Source organism: Muscardinus avellanarius, assembly GCF_963383645.1.
Source record: "Muscardinus avellanarius genome assembly, chromosome: 10".
Lineage (NCBI taxonomy): Eukaryota > Metazoa > Chordata > Mammalia > Rodentia > Gliridae > Muscardinus > Muscardinus avellanarius.
In genome coordinates this window covers 12,549,090-12,568,199 of record NC_137796.1, presented here as the reverse complement: position 1 = coordinate 12,568,199, position 19,110 = coordinate 12,549,090, and the positions used below count along the sequence as shown (strand labels likewise).

Genomic DNA, 19,110 nt, shown 5'->3' with positions numbered 1-19,110 from the left:
CTAGCTGGTTTGTTTGTTTGCTTGTTTTTTGTTTTGGAAACAGTGTCTTGGCTAGGTTCCTGAGAGTCTATGCTATCTTGGCCTCCAAAGTACTGGGATTACAGGTGTGCATCACTACACACCTCAGATGTCTCCACTTCATCCACTATCCCTGCAGACAACTTTATATGCCTGGAATGGCACCAGCCAGATGGGTCATGCAAAAATATGTGACAGCTTTCTCCTGAAACTGCTCCATCTGGGGATCAGAAATGGCTTCCCCAAGAGTCTCCCTGATGGGTCAGTCTCTTTTCTTTTGTAGACAATCAGCTAAACCTTTAGATAAATATGAAAGGATTCATCTAGCACACGAGGCCGATGCCTCGAATGTTCATTTATCAGCAGAGCGATGGTAGGGGCTGAGCCCTCCGGCAGCCAGGCCTCACCTGGACGGGCTCCTGAAGTTCGCTGGCCAGTGAGCGGGGATAATCTATGGAGGCTGCGGAACCGCAGGGTGATACAGAGTCCCTGGAGCTTTATTGCCACTCTCTAAGGACAGAAGACACCCCCTTCCTCGTGCGGTGCTGTACCCTGACACCTCCTGGCCAATACAACCCAGGATTGGCTTGTGTGTGAAGATGGGCTTGAATCCAAAGAACGGGACCCGGGGAGCATGTGTGGCCCAAGGTACAGGGTGCCAATGGACTGGATGACGTGCCCGGCATCTGTCCAGGTGCTGAGAATACTGCTGTGCATGAGACCAAGGGTCTTTGTCAGAAGTCAGAGATGGACTCGCACTATTGGGAAAGGCAACATTTAAATATGTAAGATAGTGATGAGTCTGTGAAGGAAAGGAATGGTGTCCTGTGATGGTAGGGTGATGGTGGCTGTGGATGGGGGACATCTCTGAGGCTCCAGGGAATGCTCCTCCTCTGAGCCCAGACAAGCTGGGAAAGTGCAGAGGGTGAGATTGGCAGGGAACCCAGGTCTGCTCAGCCTCGAAGGTCTGGCTGTGCTCCAGCCTTGCCAAGGACAGCCCAGAGGGAGTACCAGGCAACAGAACAGATTGGTCCAGGGGCCGTTTTATGCTCCAGATTGACTGCATCTTTGGGCCAAGGAACCACTTGGCATAGACCCCTTGTGCTTCCCAGTCCAGAGAGACTTGCTGCCCAGCTTTGCAGAAAAGACAGGGGCCAGAGATCCCAGTTCTTTGTGGGTTTTTTTGTTTTGTTTTGTTTTTTGGTACTGGGGATTGAACCCAAGGGCTTTCTACCTCTGAGTTACACCCCCTATTTTCATTCTTTATATTTATTTATTTATTTATTTATTTATTTATTTATTTATTTATTTTTGTGGTTCTGGGGATGGAACCCAGAGAAATTTGACCTCCAAGCTACACCCCCTGCCCTATTTTTTATTCTTTATTTTGAAACCAGGTCTCACTGAGTTGCAGAGGGCCTCACTAAGTAGCTGAGGCTTCTGGTCTCAGCCTCCCAAATGCTGGGATTACAAGAGTGCGCCACCATGTCCAGCTTTCATTCTTTATTTTTATTTTTTTGCGTGTCTGGGGATGGAAACCAGGGGCATTCGACCTCCAAGCTACAACCAGCCCTATTTTTTATTTTGAAATAGGGTCTCAATGCGTTGCAAGGTATCTGAGGCAGATTGAGAACCGCGATCCTCTGTCTTGGCCTCTCAAGTATTAGGATTACAAGTGTGCACCACCACGCTCGGTTTATTATTAGTATTAATTATTATTATTGATGGTACTGGAGTTCGTGGCAGCCCTTCTACCTCTGGGCTACACTCCCAGACCTATTTTATACTTTTTTTTGGAAACAGGGTCTCTTAAACCAGCACAACTGGCTTCGAACCTGGGTGATCTTCCTGTCTCCGCCTCCCAAGCGCGGGGATTACAAGCTTGCGCCACCACGCCCGGCTCATTATTATCATTATTTTAAAATTAAACATGGTCTCGCTAAATTGTTGAGGCTGTCTTCAAACCTGTGATCCTCCTGTCTCAGGCTCCCAAGTACTGGGATTACAAGGATGAGCCACCGTGCCCAAGTCTAGGAGGTCGGAGTTTTAAATCCCTGTGCCCAGGACAGGAGGATCGCAGGTTCGCCATTAGCCTCAGCAACTTAGTGAGACCTTGTTTCAAAATAAGAAATAAAATAGCCGGGCGTGGTGACGCACGCTTGTAATCCCCGCGCTTGGGAGGCAGAGACAGGAGGATCGCGCAGGTTCGAAGCCAGCCTCGCACGCTGGCTTAGGAGACCCTGTTTCCAGATAAAAATGTAAAAATAGGTCTGGGAGTGTAGCCCGGAGGTAGAAGGGCTTCCAGGAACTTCAGTACCACCAAAAAAAAAAAAAAAAAAAAAGAAAGAAAAAAAAAAAGAAAAGAAATAAAATAGGGCTGAGGGTATAGCTCGGAAATAGAATGCCCCCGGGTTCAATCCCCATGACCATAAAAACAAAACCAAACCCCAGGGAAGCAGGGCAATCACAGCACGAGAGAGGCTGGGACAGGAGGACTGCAGATTGGAAGCCAGCCTTGCAGGTTAGCGAGGCTCTCGGCAAATTAAGAGACCCTATTTCCAAATAAGAAATACCCTAGGGCTGGGGTGTAGTTCGCAGGCAGAATGCCTCCAGGCGGAATCCGCGGTACCACAAGCAAAAAAGATAAAAATAAAACCTAGGGCGCCTGCCCAGGCGGCCGGCCCCTCTCCATCTCGGGGGCGGAGCCTCGCGAGACCCAAACAAGCCCACGCGGAGGGGCGGGGTCTCCGCGCCGTGACGTCACGGCGTCGCGTGCGTGCTCGAGGTCGCGCGCCCGCCGTACCCTTGTTGGGGGCCGTAAAGCGCGGAAGGTCGCGGCGCGGCTTCCCCGGAACTTTCTCCTCGGCGGTCCCCGGCCCCGGCCCCGGCCCCGCTTCTCCTCTCGCCGCGACCCGGCCGCCGTCGGGCCTCGCCGCCCGGGCTTTGCGGAGCGCGGCCCCGCGGGGCGGGTGAGGTAAGAGACGCTCCGGGGCCCTCTGGGCCCCGCGGGGTTGTTCAGGCCGCGGGGACCCGGCAGGAGCCGCCGCCCCGGCCTTTGCACGGCTCTTCCAGGGCCCGCGGTCCCGGGGAGCCGGGGAGCCGCTCCGGCTGCCCCGCGTGCAGGTCCCTAGCCGAAGGTCCCTAGTCTGTCTCTGCGGTGTCTCTGCGGTGAAATTGTTTTCCCGCCTCAAATACTCTGCACCTGTGCTTTACCAACTGTGAAGGCTGCTGCAGAGTCCAGCGGGAGGAGGTACCCGGCGAAGTCTAGGTCAGGCCAGTGGGCTTGCCTCTTTTTTTTTTTTTTTTTTTTTCGTGGTACTGGGATGGAACCCAGAGGCTTTTTTCTACCTCCAGGCTACAACTCCAGACCTATTTTATATTTTATTTGGAAACAGGGTCTCACTAAATCGCTGAGAGCCTCACTAAACTGCTGAGGCTGGCATGAACCTGCGATCCTCCTGTCTCAGCCTCCCAAGTACTGGGAATACAAGCGTGCGCCACCGTGCCCGGCCTGGGCTTTCCTCTTGTGATCTTTGGGGACTGTCGTATATGATATTCAGAATGGAGTCGGGAATCCTTAAGCACACATCGTACATGCATATAAATATGTTTTACAGGGCCATGAGACAGCCTGAAGGGTCCTCTTTTTCCGTGGTAGAGATTTGTATCCGTTTCCTCAGCTTGTTGAAAAATATAGTGCCCTACATCCGCAGAATCATAAACTCCAGAGGTGGAGCCTGGGAGTCTGTTGCTTTTAAACTAGTGGCCCAGGTGTTCTGCAGAGGCGCGAATGGCAAACGTGTTAGTCCATCCATACTCGGTCTTCCTTGTGACCAGCAGCCTATCCGTGACTAATGCTGTAACTCAGGACGTTACAGCTGTCACCTTGCTAGGGTTGTTAAAAGCGGATCCGAGCAGAACCAGCCTTGGTATAATGGTGGTTTAGCAGCAGTTGTTCTTTGTAGCAAAGAATATTATAGTCATTTTCAGGAACTTTTTTTTGCGGGTCTGGGGATGGAACCCAGGGGCATTTGACCTCCTAACTACAGCCCCTGCCCTATTTCTTATTCTTTATTTTTAAGCAGGGTCTCACTGAGTTGCAGAGGGCCTCACTAAGTAGCTGAGGCTGTCCGTGAACCGCAGTCCTCCGGTCTCAGCCTCCTGAATGCTGGGATTACAAGTGTGCACCACCACGCCCAGACCGATTTTTCATATATTTTTTTTTTAATTTGGAAACAGGGTCTCCTAAGCCAGCGAGGCTAGCTTTGAACCTGTGCCATCCTCCTGTCTCCGCCTCCCAAGCGCGGGGATTACAAGCGTGCGCCACCACGCCCGGCTGCAAGACACTATTTTAAATAAGGCTGGGCGTGGTGTTGCACGCTTGTAATCCCAGCACTTGGGAGTCTGAGACAGGAGAATCCAGGTTCGTGGACAGCCTCAGCTACCTAGTGAGGCCCTTTGCAGTGAGACCCTGTTTCAAAATAAAGAATACAGAATAGGGCTGGGGATGTAGCTCAGAGGTAGAATGCCCCTGGGTTCCATCTTCAGTACAGCCAAAAAAAAAAAAAAAAAGGTGTCTCATTGCCGGTGTGGTGGTGCATGCTTGTAATCCCAGCATTTGGGAGGCTGAGACAGGAGGATCCTGGTTTGCGGACAGTCTCAACTCAATGAGACCCTGTTTCAAAATAAAAATAAAATAGGGCTGGGGTATAGCTCAAAGGTAGAATGCCTCTGGGTTCCGTACCACAGGAAAAAAAAAAAAAGAAAATTGGGGTCTCACTAAGTTGCTGAAGCTGGTCTTGAACTTGTGATCTTTCTGACTTAAAACATAAAGTCTGTTTAAGCCAGATGATGTTCCCTTCCCTCCTCCCCTTCCTTCCTTCTTTCCTTTCTTTCTCTGTTTTTGTGGTACCAGGATTTTATCAAGGATCATTCTACCTCTAAGCTACAACCCCAGCCATATTTTTAAATTTTGGAACAGGATCTTCACTTAGTTGCTGAAGGCCTTGCTGAGTTGCTGAGGCTGAGCCAGGCATGGTGGTACACGCTTGTAATCCCTGTACTTGGGAGGCTGAGATAAGAGTGCAGGTTGGTGGTCAGCCTCAGCTACTTAGGCCCTCCACAACTTGAGACCTTGTTTCAAAAATAAAGAGTTAAAGGGGGGAGGCGCACATGCTTGTAATCCCTGCACTTGGGAGGATCGGGCAGGTTCGAAGTCAGCCTCGCTGGTTTAAGAGACCCTGTTTCCAAATAAAAATAATAATAAAAATAGATCTTGGAATGTAGCCTGGAGGTAGAAGTCTTTCCAGGAACCCCAGTGCCACCAAAAAAAAAAAAAAAAACTTGCTGCTGCCCTCAAATCTGCAATCCTGTCACAGCTTCCCAAGTAGGGAATGTGTGTACCACCGTACTGGATGTTTGTTTCTTCATCTTTGGTCTTCATTATCTACCTCACCTGCTTTGCTGTCAAGCTTTAGTGGTTTTGCTGCCAAGCCTGCTGGTGTAGACTCTGGTGCTTTTTTTTCTTTCCTTATTTATTACTATTATTATTTATTATTGTTGTTTTTTCTTGCTGAAGATTTAAATGAGTTTATTAAAAGATAGAAATACAGAAAGCAGTTACAGCCCCATGCCATTCAGGAGTGGCATGGGGGGGTGATTTGAATGAATTCACCACTAATTATTGGTTTTGGGGATTGAACCCAAGAGTGCTCTACCCCTGAGCTACACTCCTAGCTCATTTTCTTTATTTTTTTTGCGGGTCTGGAGATGGAACCCAGGGGCATTCGACCTCTGAGTTACACCCCCTACCCTATTTTTTATTCTTTATTTTGAAACAGAGTCTCACTGAGTTGCAGAGGGCCTCACTAAGTAGCTGAGGCTGTCTGCGAACCTCAGGTCTCAGCCTCCCGAATGAATGCTGGGATTACAAGTGTGCGCTACCACATCGGCTCCAGCTCATTTTATTTTTGTAGTTTTTTTTTTTTTTTTTGGTGTGTGTGGTACTGGGGATGGAATCCAAGGGCATTCTACCTCTGAGCTATGCCCCCACCCCTATTTTTTAATTTTTTTTCTCACTAAGTTGCACAGGGTCTCACTAAATAGCTGAGGCTGACCACAACCCTGCGATCTTCCTGTCTCAGCCTCCCAAGTACTGGGATTATATGTGTGTGCCACCATGCCCAGCTATTTTATAGTTTCTGACATAGGATCTCACTAGGTTGTTGAAGCTGGCCTCAAACCTGCTATCCTCCTGTCCCAGTCTCCTAAGAACTGGGATTACATGTATATGGCACTATGTCTGGTCCTACCTTGTTTATTTTAAACCTTCTTCTCTCATCTACTCGCTCTCTTGAAGGTCATAATGAGCACAGTGTCAGCAGTCTTTTTCTTGGTTCTTATCACCCTGGGCTTTTGTTTATTTTTGTCATTTATTTATTTATTTATTTATTTATTTGCAGTACTGAGGATTAAACTCTGGGGCATTCTACCTCTGAGCTACACCCCCAAGCCCTATTTTTTATTCTTTATTTCATTTTATTTTTTGGTGGTACTGGGGTTCCTGGAAGCCCTTCTACCTCCAGGCTACACTTCCAGACCTATTTTTACACTTTTTTATTTGGAAACAGGGTCTCCTAAGCCAGCGCGCGTGGCTGGTTTCGAACCTGCGTGATCCTCCTGTCTCTGCCTCCCCAGCACGGGGATTACAAGGTGCGCCACCATGCCCGGCTTTATTCTTTATTTTGAAACAAGGTCTCACTAAGTTGCAGAGGGCCTCACTAAGTAGCTGAGGCTGGCTGCGAACTTGCAATCCTCCTGTTTCAGCCTCCCAAGTACTGGGATTTCAAGCGTGTGCCACCACGCCTGGCCACCCTGGGCTTTTAACATGATTTTTTTTTTCTTGTGGGTCTGGGGGTGGAACCCAGGGCCATTTGACCTTGGAGCTACAGCCCCTGCCCTATTTTTTATTCTTTGTTTTGAAACCAGGTCTCACTGAGTTGCAGAGGGCCTCACTATGTAGCTGAGGCTGTCCGCGAACCTCAGGTCTCAGCCTCCTGAATGCTGGGATTACAAGGGTGCACCACCATGCCTGGCTCAGGAGACCTTTCTTAATCATCTCTTTTTTTTTTTTATTTTTGTACTGAGATTGAACCTAGGGAACTTCTACCTCTGAGCTACACTCCCAACCCTTTTTGTTTTTTATTTTGAAACATGGTATAATTTGCTGAGGATTCGCTAAGTTGCTGAAGCTATCCTCAAACCTGTGACCCTCCTGTTTCAGCCTCCTCAGGTACTGGGATTACAGGTGTGGTGCACTACTGTACCTATTTTAAATATGTTCCTAGTTACTCTATCACATTGGTTATCTTTCCCCCATACACACACACACACACACACACACACACACACACACACACACTTACAAATGTGTTTTTTTTTAATTTATTTTTATTGGTGCATTGTAATCATACATCACATTGAAATACAAGACTTGAGAAGATATACAAGCACACATCATCCAATTAGCCCTCATCCAGTCCCCATCCCATTCCCTCCCCTTCCTCGATTCCATGCTTGTTTGGTGATTAACTTTGATACATATGTTTATGTACCTCCTGCTTTTTAAAGAGGCTCCATCCTCCCCTATTCCATACCTTCTGATTGGTCACCTTAATTGCTTCACTCTAGGGCCCTTTCTATAGCTCAACCACTTCCTGTTGCCCCTTTCCTCCTAGTTATTGCTGATTAGGGGAAGCATCTGGTTTTAATTTTCTGTGATATTTCTCTGTGCATGCCGCGTTGCAAATACCGATCCCACTCTTGACGGCCCCAGTTGTGGCCTGGCTACCCGGTGGACTGATCCAGACCTCGCTGGCTCAAGCAGTGGCCTTGCCTCATGGGAGGCCCCGGTTCTGGTCTCGCTGGCCCCGACACTGGCCTAACCCCTCAGCTGGCTCTGATCCCAGCCTCGGAGGCCCCAGCACCGGCCTTCCTCACAGCAGGCTCCGATGTTAGCCGATGGCCCCGGCATCGGCCTAACCCCTCAGCAGGCTCCAATCCAGGCCTCGGAGGCCTCAGTAGCAGCCTTGCTTCATGGAAGGCTCTGATGCCGGCCGCTGGCCCCGGCACTGGCCTAACCCCTCGGCAGGCTCCGATCCCGGCCTCAGAAGCCTCAATAGCGGCCTTGCCTCACGGAAGGCTCCGATGCCGGCCAGTGGCCCCGGCACTGGCCTAACCTCTCAGCAGGCTTTGATCCCGGCCTCGGCCTCGGAGGCCCCAGCACTGGCCTAACCCCTTGGCAAGCTCCGATCCCGGCCTCAGAGGCCTCAATAGCAGCCTTGCCTCATGGAAGGCTCCAATGCCGGCCTACCAGCCCTACCAGCGCCTGCCCGCCCGCCCAGGGTCGGGGCCAGGGGCCCGGACCACAGGGCCCTTTTGAGTGGGGAGGGGATCGCCTAAGGGTGCCCTGCCAGCGCCTGCCTACCCGCCCAGGGTCAGGGCCAGGGGCCCGGACCCAAATGCAAGTTTTATAAGGGTGGAGACATTCTTATTCACTGCTGTGTATACACCTAGCAAAGTGTCTATAATTCAGTAGGTCCTCAGAATTTTTGAATGCATGATTACTGTTCTTTGTTCAATCCTTTTCTCTTTAGTCCTATGCACTGAGTTAATGGAATGAAATGTCTTTGGTTTTCTCTGTCTAGTTTGGATTCTTGAGTCTTCTGCGCTGAGTGAGAGCACAGCTCCTGGTTGGTGACAGACGAGATGTTTTATCGGTTGTTGCTGATTGCCCGAAGACAAAAAACCAGCCTGGGATGGCAAAATGGCCCCTCCTCTAGAAGCAGTACGTCCGCTGCTGAGGCTCATTCTGTCACCCTGCCCACCCAGGCCCAGGTGGTCATCTGTGGGGGTGGAATCATGGGCACATCTGTGGCCTACCACCTCTCCAAGATGGGGTGGAAGGACATTGTCCTTGTGGAGCAGGGCAGGTAAGGATCAAACGACTTGGCTGCGCTGGGCTGCACTGCTGGTTAGGACTCTCACTCCCTCTTTTCTGTGGTGATGTCCCACCATTAGCTAATCCATGTGCAGCTCATCGTCATGAGAAGGATTAAGGTGAAATCTCCACTTTGTTTAGCAATGTCTAATAATGTTTGTGTTTCTGGTGTTTAGAGAGGTGGCAGAATTCAATAAAACATGTTTTAAAAGGATGCATATTGCTGAGTTTATATACCTGTAAGCTCAGTAGTTGGGAGGCTAAGACAGGATTTCAGGTTCAAGGCCAACCTCAGAAACTTAGTGAGATTTTCAGCAACTTAGCAAGATCCTGATACAAAACAAAACATAAAAGGGATTCTGGTGGTATAGCTCAGAGGTAGAATGCCCCTGGGTTCAGTCCCCCAGTAACACACATACGCACACACTCATGCACACACGTAAGCACAAGAGAGAGAGAGAGAGAGAGAGAGAGAGAGAGAGAGAGAGTGAGTGTGTGTGTGTGTGTGTGTGTGTGTGTGTGTTCAGGGCACATCTCTTTCTGTTATATACATTGGCATAAATTCCATGGCTTCTGAGCTAGCATGAAATGGCTACATTCTGCCAATATTTCTGTTATTGTTTTTCATTTAATCAATTTACTTTAGGATAGCTATAAATTTACAGAAAAAGTGTGAAGATAGTACAGAGTTCCCATATTCTCATCCACTTTAACCTGTTACTGGCATTGTACAGTACTGTGAATGTTAGGTTAATAAATCAGTATCCCTGTCCCTCTTCTCTGTCCACGGCTGTCCTTCTCACAAGCCATTCTCATCTCTTGCTGCATGTTAGGATGCCCAGAGCTTGGAACACATACCAAGGATTAGACCAGACTAGTGTCTTTAGGGGCAAGGCCAGCATCCGTATGTTCAAAAGTTTCCCAGGCTTGGCGTGGTGGCACACGCCTGTACTCCCAGTACTTGGGAAGCTGAGACAAGAGGATCACAGGGATCACAGGCATGCACTTCTGCACCTGGCTCTCAATTTTTATAGTTGATATACTCTTCTGCCCATATTTTTAATATTACAGCAATACTGTAATGAGGAATCTTCAACGTATTCACAGAAATGTGAGTCTGCCTAATGGCATTTTGCATCCCCCCCGCAGGCTGGCTGCTGGCTCTACCAGGTTCTGTGCTGGCATCCTGAGCACTGCTCGGCACTTGACCATCGAGCAGAAGATGGCAGACTATTCCAACAGGCTCTACCGTCAGTTAGAGCAAGAGACAGGGATCCAGACAGGTAAGCAGGTGCTCTGCCAGTTACTGGTCTGCCTCTCTCTGCATCTGGTCCTATGCCAGGTGATTGGGTAATTAAGATGTGGGTTTTAGTCCAGACTCTCCCACCAGTCAGTGTGTTACCATGGGCAAGACCCATACCTTGTCTTCAGTTTCCTTATCTATAAAAGACATGATGGGTGATTTAATTCATATTCCAGATTTTTTTTTTTTTTTTTGGACTGGGAATTCCTGCACCCAGGATCTCCATATCCTGTAATTCTTGTCATTATATGAAACTTTTCTTGGGCTCATTTAAGTGTAGTAAATGGCAACGCCTGGCTTCTAAGCAAAGAGAAAGAACTAAGAATTAAGTTCAGGTGCTTCACAGTTAGATCATAGTTTACTATTGAACTTCACCAATTACTATTATAAAGCATAGACATAGATTTCTTCATATCTGTATAATTAGGGGGAAAGGACCCAGGAAATTGTAAACTAAATAGTGGTAGAATAAGGAACTGTTAGAGGAACATGAGCGCTAATCGGTACTATGATCCTGTTTGGTTACAAGGTAGAAGGAGTGTCTGTCAGTTTGCCGTGGTAAGGGTAGGGTCAGCCAGAAGCCCCAGTCGAGCCGAGTCCTGTGGCTGGTGACACACTTTGTCTTGCTTGCCACACCCTGGGCCCTGCCCATCAGACTCCTTGCTGTGTCACTGAACCTGGCCACACTTCTGACATGAGGCTCAGGGGGGAATTTAGAAAAGTGGTTGTGCTACATTGTCTGAGGCTTTTACTGAGGGAAGGCACCTGCTGCATGCAGGGCAGATGGGAAACTGGCCCTCTTGGCTTGATCCAAGTTGATGGCAATAGGTACCGGCTGAATTTTATTAATTCATTTATTTATCTATTTGCTTATTTTTTGTGATACTTGGGATTGAACCCAGTGGCATTTTACCTCTGAGTTACACTCCAAGCTTTATTTTATTTTTATTTTGAAACAGGGTCTCACTAGGTTGATGAAAGTCTCATTTAATGAGGATGTCCTCGAACCTGTGATCCTCCTGTCTCAGCCATCCAAGTACTAGGATTACAAACATGTGCCACCATGCCTGGCTTTTATTATTAACTTTATTTATTTTTCAGTCCTGGGGATGGAACCCAGGGGCATTCTTCTACCTCCAAGCTACACCCCAGCCCTATTTTTTTTTTTTTTTATTCTTTATTTTTGAAACAGGGTCTCACTGAGTTGCAAAGGGCCTAAGTAGCTGAGGCTGGCTGTGAACCCGGATCCTTCTGTCTCAGCCTCCCAAGTACTGGGAACAAAAACCTATTTCTAAAACCCATGTTCTGAAGTACTTTTGGCATTTTGTAAACATAGTTGAATTCTCTTTCATGTTCACTGTTTCTTTTTCAATACTTTCTGAAACTTTTTATATAATTGAATTTCAATTTAAACCAAATTAGACAAAACCAGGTGCTGGGCTTAGTGGCGCATGCTTTTAATCCCAGCATGTGGGAGGCTGAGACAGGAGGATCTCAGTTCAAGGACAGCTTCAGCTACTACTTAGTGAGGCCCTTTGCAACTCAGTGACACTCTGTTTCAAAATAAAGAATAAAAGCCAGGTGTGGTGGCACATGCTTGTAATCCCAGCATTTGGGAAGCTGAGACTGGAGGATCCCAGTTTGCCAATAGCCTCAGCTACTACTTAGGCCCTCTGCAACTTAGTGAGACCCTATTTCAAAATAAAGAATAAAGCCGGGCATGGTGGCGTATGCTTGTAATCCCCGCGCTTGGGAGGCAGAGACAGGAGGATCGCGCAGGTTCGAAGCCAGCCGCGCTGGCTTTAAGAGACCCTGTTTCCAAATAAAAATATAAAATAGGTCTGGGAGTGTAGCCCTAAGGTAGAAGGGCTTCCAGGAACCCCAGTACCACCAAATAAATAAATAAAGAAAGAAAGAATAAAGAAAATAGGGCAGGGAGTGTAGCTTGGAGGTTGAATGCCCCTGGGTTCCATCCCCAGACCTGCAAAAATAGAGAGAGAAAGAGAGAGAGAGAGAGAGAGAGAGAGAGAGAGAGAGAGAGAGAAAGAAAGAAAGAATAAAGAATAAAAAATAGGACTGGGGGTGTAGCTCGGAGGTTGAATGCCCCTGGGTTCCATCCCCAGACCTGCAAAAATAGAGAGAGAGAGAGAGAGAGAGAGAGAGAGAGAGAGAGAGAAGAAAGAAAGAATAAAGAATAAAAAATAGGACTGGGGGTGTAGCTCGGAGGTTGAATGCCCCTGGGTTCCATCCCCAGACCTGCAAAAATAAATAAAGAATAAAGAATAAAAAATAGGGCAGGGAGTGTAGCTCGGAGGTAGAATGTCCCTGGGTTCCATCCCCAGTACCACCCCCCCAAAACAAACGGGCTAAGTTTAGCTCGTGGGACTGGTCTGTATTGTCCATTTTGTGTCATACTCTGAATTGCAACGGTGTGCTGAGTGTAACTTTGCAGGTTATGATATTGCCAACTGTTTGTCATCATTTGTTGGGCTGAGTAGTTGTAAAAGTGACTTTTCTTTGGGTGGGGAAACAGCCTCTGAATTGTCAGGTCCTCTAGACTGGGACTTTTTTGTCATGTCAGTGAGGTCATGTTTGATGATTTAAAGAGAAATTAAGAAACCATTTAAGTTATCCTGACTACCTGTTTAACTCTACCTGACCATCATTTTCTTCATAAGAACTAAGAGTCATTGCATTTTAGGATTGTCACTGACCCGACTGTAATGATCCTTTCGTATCAGGTGTTGATCTCAAACAACATACACTGGTTAACGGGGGAGGGAGGGGAGCTGGAAGGATGCCGGGTCCTTAGGGCTGGCAGGAGGCTGCCAGCCGGAGGCCAGGATGTGGGGACCAAGAATGGGCTGGCCAGGACACTGTGGCTCCTGGCAGAGAGACCTCCAGTCATGGATACACTTGTTCAAGATTGAGTGTTCCTGGAGGGTCTCCTCTGCTGAGGTTTGGCCTCATGCCCATTGTGTGACTCTACTGGGGAAGGAGAGGGGGGCTCTGACCCTCTGGTAGCTAATGCTCTGAGTAATTTCGTGTGTGTGTGTGTGTGTGTGTGTGTGTTACTAGGGATTGAACCCAGGGGCATTCTACCTCCAAGCTACACCCTCAACCCTATTTTTTATTCTTATTTTGAAACAGGGTCTCACTGAGTTGCAAAGAGCCTCACTAAGTAGTTGGGGTTGTCCTTGAATCACGATCGTCCTGTCTCAGCCTCCCAAATGCTGGGATTACAAGTGTCCACCACCACACCTGGCTTTTTTTATTTTTGAAAGAGAGTCTAAGTTGCTGAGAGTCTCAATACTTGCCGAGGCTGTCCTTGAAACTGCATTCCTCCTGTCTCAGCTTCCCAGGTACTGGGATTACAGGCATGAGCCACCAAGCATGCCCCTGGCTCTCAGTGGCTTTTGCCAAGGATTATACTCTTACCAAGACTAGGAACAGGAATGGTGAAATATACTAAAAGGAGAGAAGGGATGGATTCCAAGTCACATCCTTGTCCAAAAAAGGATATTTTAGCCATGGTACCTTTTGCCTTTATTATGTGATTTTATATATATTAAAATTTCATTTGAGCCAGGCATGGTGGCCCATGCTTGTAATTCTAGTACATGGGAGGCTGAGACAGGAGGATCACAGGTTTGCGGCCAACCTCAGCTATTTAGTGAGGCCTCCGCAACTTAGTGAGACCCTGTTTCCAAATAAAGAATAAAAAATAAGGCTGCGGGTATAGCTCGGTGGTAGAATGCCCCTGGGTTTAATTCCCAGCCCCCCCCCCCCAAAATTAATTTGATTCTCAAAAGTAACTGTGAAAATGGAGCCAGGTGTGGTTGTGCACACTTGTAATCCCAGCATTTGGGAGGCTGAGACAGGAGGATCGCAGTTCATTGACAGCCTCAGCTACTACTTAGACCCTTTGCAACTCAGTGAGACCCTATTTCAAAATAAAGAATAAAAATCAGGGCTGGAGGTGTAGCTTGGAGGTAGAATGTCCCAGGGTTCCGTCCCCAGTACTGCAAAAAAAAAAAAAAAAAAAAAAAAAAAAAGAGAGAGAGAGAGAATGTTTATGCATTTGGTGTATTTTAAATTTCCACTAGCTGAGCGTAGTGGTGCATGCTTGTAATCCCAGCATTTGGGAGGCTGAGACCAGAGGATTGCAGTTCACAGACAGCCTCAGCTACTTAGTGAGGCCCCCGGCAACTTAGACCCTGTTTCAAAACAAAGAATACAACCCCCCCCCAAAAAAAAAAAAAAAACAGGGCAGGGGGTCAAGTGCCCCTGAGTTCTATTCTCAGATCCGCAAAAAAAAAGAAAAAAAAATTAGCTTCAGTGGAAGCTAATTTACACTCCAGACCAGCCCTGTTTTTGTTTTGAAACAGGGTCTTGTTAGGTTGAAGAGAGTCTCGCTATTTGCTGAGGCTCTCCATGAACCTGTGATTCTCCTGTCTCAGCCTCCCAAGTACTAACTAGCATTATAAGTGTGTGCCACCGTGCCTGGCAGAAAACTAATTCACTTATCCAAGGTCGTTGAGTGGCAGCCTCAGGATCAGAACAGGTGTAACCTGTAATCTGGTGGATCCTCTTTAAGTTTGATCTGGTGTCTCAGTTTGGCTGATTTTTCTTACAGGTTACACGAGGACAGGCTCAGTTTTTCTGGCCCAAACGCAGGACCGGCTCATCTCTCTGAAGCGCATCAACTCCAGGTTGAAGTACGTAAGAGGCTAGAAGCCTGTCCTTACTTTACCAGACTGACCTCTGCCAAGGGGCCCACAAATGTCCTTGTCCCCTTGTGTTCTGTGGCAGTGTTATGGGCATCCCTTCTGAGATCATCTCCCCTAAGAAAGTGGCTGAACTTCACCCTCTCCTCAACGTGCACGACCTGGTGGGGGCCATGCATGTCCCCGAGGACGCAGTGGTGTCCTCTGCCGATGTGGCCCTTGCACTGGCAACTGCCGCCTCCCAGAATGGTGAGCAGGCTTCTGTGCTTTGTTACGTGGGCTGGGAGGAAGAGGTTATCTAAGAAAGTGTCTTAGAGTAGGCAGGACACCAGCTCAAGTTTGCAAAAAGTATCCTTATTGGGGTATTCAGCGTTCTTTTTCTGAACACTGGATCTCACAGCTTGTAACTGTAATATATGTTAAGTATTTTTCCCCAGGGCTACATTTTTCATTTTTTCTTTCTTTCTCTTGCTTTTCTGTGGTGCTGGGAATGGAACCCGGGACCTCTTGCATGCTAGGCAAGTACTCTACCAATGAGCTACAGACCTAGCTCTGAGCCACATTTTTCTTGTAAAGTTCATAATGCATCTCAAACTTAATGAACTACCCATCTCCTATGACTTGAGAAGCTCCAAGATTAGACCATGCCATGGCCATTTTTATCCACAGCTTAAATCAGACCCAGTGTTGCAGTGAGTAATGGGAGGAGTCCTCAGTATCCAGGGTGTTATGTGCCTTATTTATTTATTCATTTATTTATTTATGGTGCCCAGGATTGAACCCAAAGGCATTTTACTCCAGAGACACACCCCCATACCAATTTTATTTTTTTATTTGGAAACAAAGTCTCCCTAAGTTTCTGAGGATCTCCCTAAATTGCTGAGGCTGGCCTTCATCCTGAGATCCTCCTGTTTCAAGCTCCCAAGTACTGTAATTAAGGGTATGCATCACCATGCCTGGGGTTTTTGTTTGGTTGGTTGGGGTGTTTTGGTACTGAGGATTGAACCCAGAGACATTCTACCTCTGAGCAATGCCCCAGGCCCAATTTTATTTCTCTTTTTCTTTTCTTTTTTCTCTTGGCAGTACTAGGGATGGAATCCAGGGGCATTCTACCTTGAGCTACACCCCCAGCCCTAATTTTTTTTTGGGGGGGGTTCTGGGGATGGAATCCAGGGACATTCAACCTCTGAGCTACAACCTCTGCCCTATTTTTTCTTTATTTTGAAACAGGGTCTCACTAAGTTGCGGAGGGCCTAAGTAGCTGAGGCTGTCCACGAACCACGATGCTCTGGTCTCAGCCTCTCAAATGCTGGGATTACAAGCGTGCGCCACCACGCCCTGCCCTATTTATTTTATTCTTTAACTCATTGAGTTGCAAAGGGCCTCACTAAATAGCTGAGGCTGGCCTTAAACCATGATCCTCTTGTCTCAGCCTTCCAAATGCTGGGATTACAAATGTGCTTTACCACGCTTGGCTTCAGTTTTATTTCTTATTTGGAAACAGGGTCTTAATAGGTTGCTGAGAGCCTAAGTTTCTGAGGCTGGCAGTCCTGCTGTCTCAACCTCCCAAATACTGGATTACAAGCATGCGCCAAGCTCAGCTCCTGCTTATATACTTAATTTTTTATTATTATTTTGTTTATTTTTTGTTATATATTTTAGATAAAGTAACTCATGGTGTGGACAGATTAGAATTTAAGATGACCTATATGTTTGTTTGTTTTTTTTTTTTTTTGTGGTACTGGGGATGGAACTCAGGGGCATTCTACCTCTGAGCTATACCTCCAGCTCTATTTTTTATTCTTTATTTTGAAACAGGGTCTCACTGAGTTGCAGAGGGCCTCACTCAGTAGCTGAGGCTGGCTTTGAACCTGTGCAATTCTCCTGTCTCTGCCTCCCAAGCGCTGGGACTAAAAGCGTCCACTACCACACCTGGCTCTAAGATGTCCTGTATTTTGAGTTTTAGAATTTAATTATTGTATACTAGAATTAAATTGACCTTTTTCAGTCTTAGGCAAGATCCATCTATGAAGTCTGGGGATATGGAGGATGTGCTTCCTAGGACTTTTTTGTGTATATGGTATGGGCGTAGAACCCAGAGGCATTTTACCACTAAGCTACATCCCCTCTACTTTTTCTTTTTCTTTTCTTTTCTTTTTCTTTTTTTTTTTTTTTTTTTTTTTTGTGGGTTTGGGGATGGCATTTGATCTCTGAGCCATACCCCCTGCCCTATTTTTTATTCTTTTTTTTATTTTTAAATTTTTAAAATTTTTATTTTTGGAGATTTAAAGAAGTTTACTAGAAAGATAGAAATACAGAGGATAGGTACAGCTCCATACCAGACTGGCATGGAGGGGTGACTCAAATGAATACACCCTTATTCTTTATTTTGAAACAGGGTCTCACTGAGTTGCAGAGGCCTCACTAAGTAGCTGAGGCTGTCGGCGAACCATAATCCTCCGGTCTCAGCCTCCTGAATGCTGGGATTACAAGCGTGCGCCACCACGCCCGGCCTCCCTGTACTTTTTCTAACTTTTTGTTTTGAAACAGGGTCTCATTGAGTCTTGCTACGTTGCTGAGGTTATCCTTGAATCTGTGATCCTCCTGTCACAGTCTCCCACGTACTGCAATTACCGGCATATACCACCATGCCCAGATAGGGTTTTTTTTTCCCCTCACGTCAGACAGGTAAAGCACCAGCAATGTAACAAGGTTTAAGAAGGAGGCACTTTTCACACAAAGGGGTGAACACCCAATCATCACGCTTATGAACTGAAAGGATCGTAGGTTTTTGCTTTTTAAATTAAAGTGCTGATGTTACTTGGAGCTTCTTTGGGATGGAAGATCTGCTGCAGATGCCTTAATTCTGGAACATGAGACGATGTACCCACTCTTTCTTTACCTTGGAACAGGTGTTCAGATATATGACCGGACAGCTGTTCTTCATGTATTGATCAGAAAAGGCCAAGTTACTGGTGTGGAGACAGATAGAGGGCAGATTGAATGCCAGTATTTTGTCAACTGTGCTGGTCAGGTACGTCTGTGCTGGGTTGCTAATTTTCTTACTGAACTTGGGTTTTTTTGGTGTAAAGCTGTATGATTAATATTGCTACTCACTAAAGAGACACCAGGTACCACATTGTTTCTTGTTTGGAATAGAAACTCAGAATCCTCTTATTCTAAATTGGAGCCTGTGCTGCAATCTGAGTAACTCAGATTGACGCCCCCGGGGGGCCTGGTCCTCCTTCTGCGCTGCGCTTCTCCGCGTGTCCTGGTGGGAGAGGCCTGCAGACAGGTGCTTGTGTTAGACTCTGGGTTGTTTCCAGAGTACTAAACTGCTTCTCAGGCAGATTGGTCCCTTGCCTTCCATTCTGCAGTGTTAAGGTGACCTAGAAAATGCTTTTTTCTGTGTGGAGTTCATTTAATGATTGGTATTTGGGGTTTGCAGTTGAAGCCAGGCATTTTATGAAAAGGGCCTCTCTTCACTAGCTGATAAATCAATCTGCTTTTGATTGCAAGGTCACTTTAGGGTTTAAAATATATAGTGTTGCTTGCCATCCAATTTACTTAAACTAAATGAAGCAGGCTGAAACTTGGCTTCCCACCCCTGACACTGTAGCCAGAGCACAGAAGCCACTTGATACTAATCTCTTTTCAAGAGGCTAGACTTGCTCATTTGTGTTTTTGTTCCTCTTCCCACCACAAATCAATCTGTCCGTTTGTAGTGGGCATACGAGCTGGGTCTGTCCAACGAGGAGCCGGTCAGTATCCCGTTACATGCCTGCGAACACTTCTACCTTCTGACTCGCCCCTTGGAGACCCCTCTGCAGAGCAACACACCAAGTGAGGACTTGTGCTTTTTTACAGTCTTATCTCCTTGCCAGCGTCCTGCCTCTGAAAAAAAAAGACCTTCTAAGGACAGATTGTAGCTGAAAAGAGTCTTTTCTTTTCTGGAGCATGTTACAGGGAAGTGGACCCAATTCAAACTCTTCTGTGATAACTCTTTGTGAAAGGATGGCCACAACAGGCATGCCATTAAGCAATTTTTTATTTTTTATTTTTTT

General features: G+C 46.9%; 1 protein-coding gene across 2 annotated transcripts in view; it reads left to right on the top strand.

The window, feature by feature from the left end:
- Positions 1–8,784: 8,784 nt before the first annotated feature.
- Positions 8,785–19,110, top strand: part of PDPR (pyruvate dehydrogenase phosphatase regulatory subunit) — a gene marked incomplete at both ends in the record, with an annotated part of 31,851 nt that continues 21,525 nt past the window's right edge. The window contains 6 exons of one of the 2 annotated variants that reach the window (XM_080702351.1): positions 8,785–9,008; positions 10,166–10,299; positions 14,956–15,037; positions 15,132–15,295; positions 17,959–18,080; positions 18,772–18,889. In XM_080702351.1, coding sequence (XP_080558477.1) covers positions 8,785–9,008; positions 10,166–10,299; positions 14,956–15,037; positions 15,132–15,295; positions 17,959–18,080; positions 18,772–18,889 — 844 coding nt within the window. The remainder of the gene's footprint in view (positions 9,009–10,165; positions 10,300–14,955; positions 15,038–15,131; positions 15,296–17,958; positions 18,081–18,771; positions 18,890–19,110) is intronic. The other variant, XM_080702352.1, reaches the window with a different exon arrangement.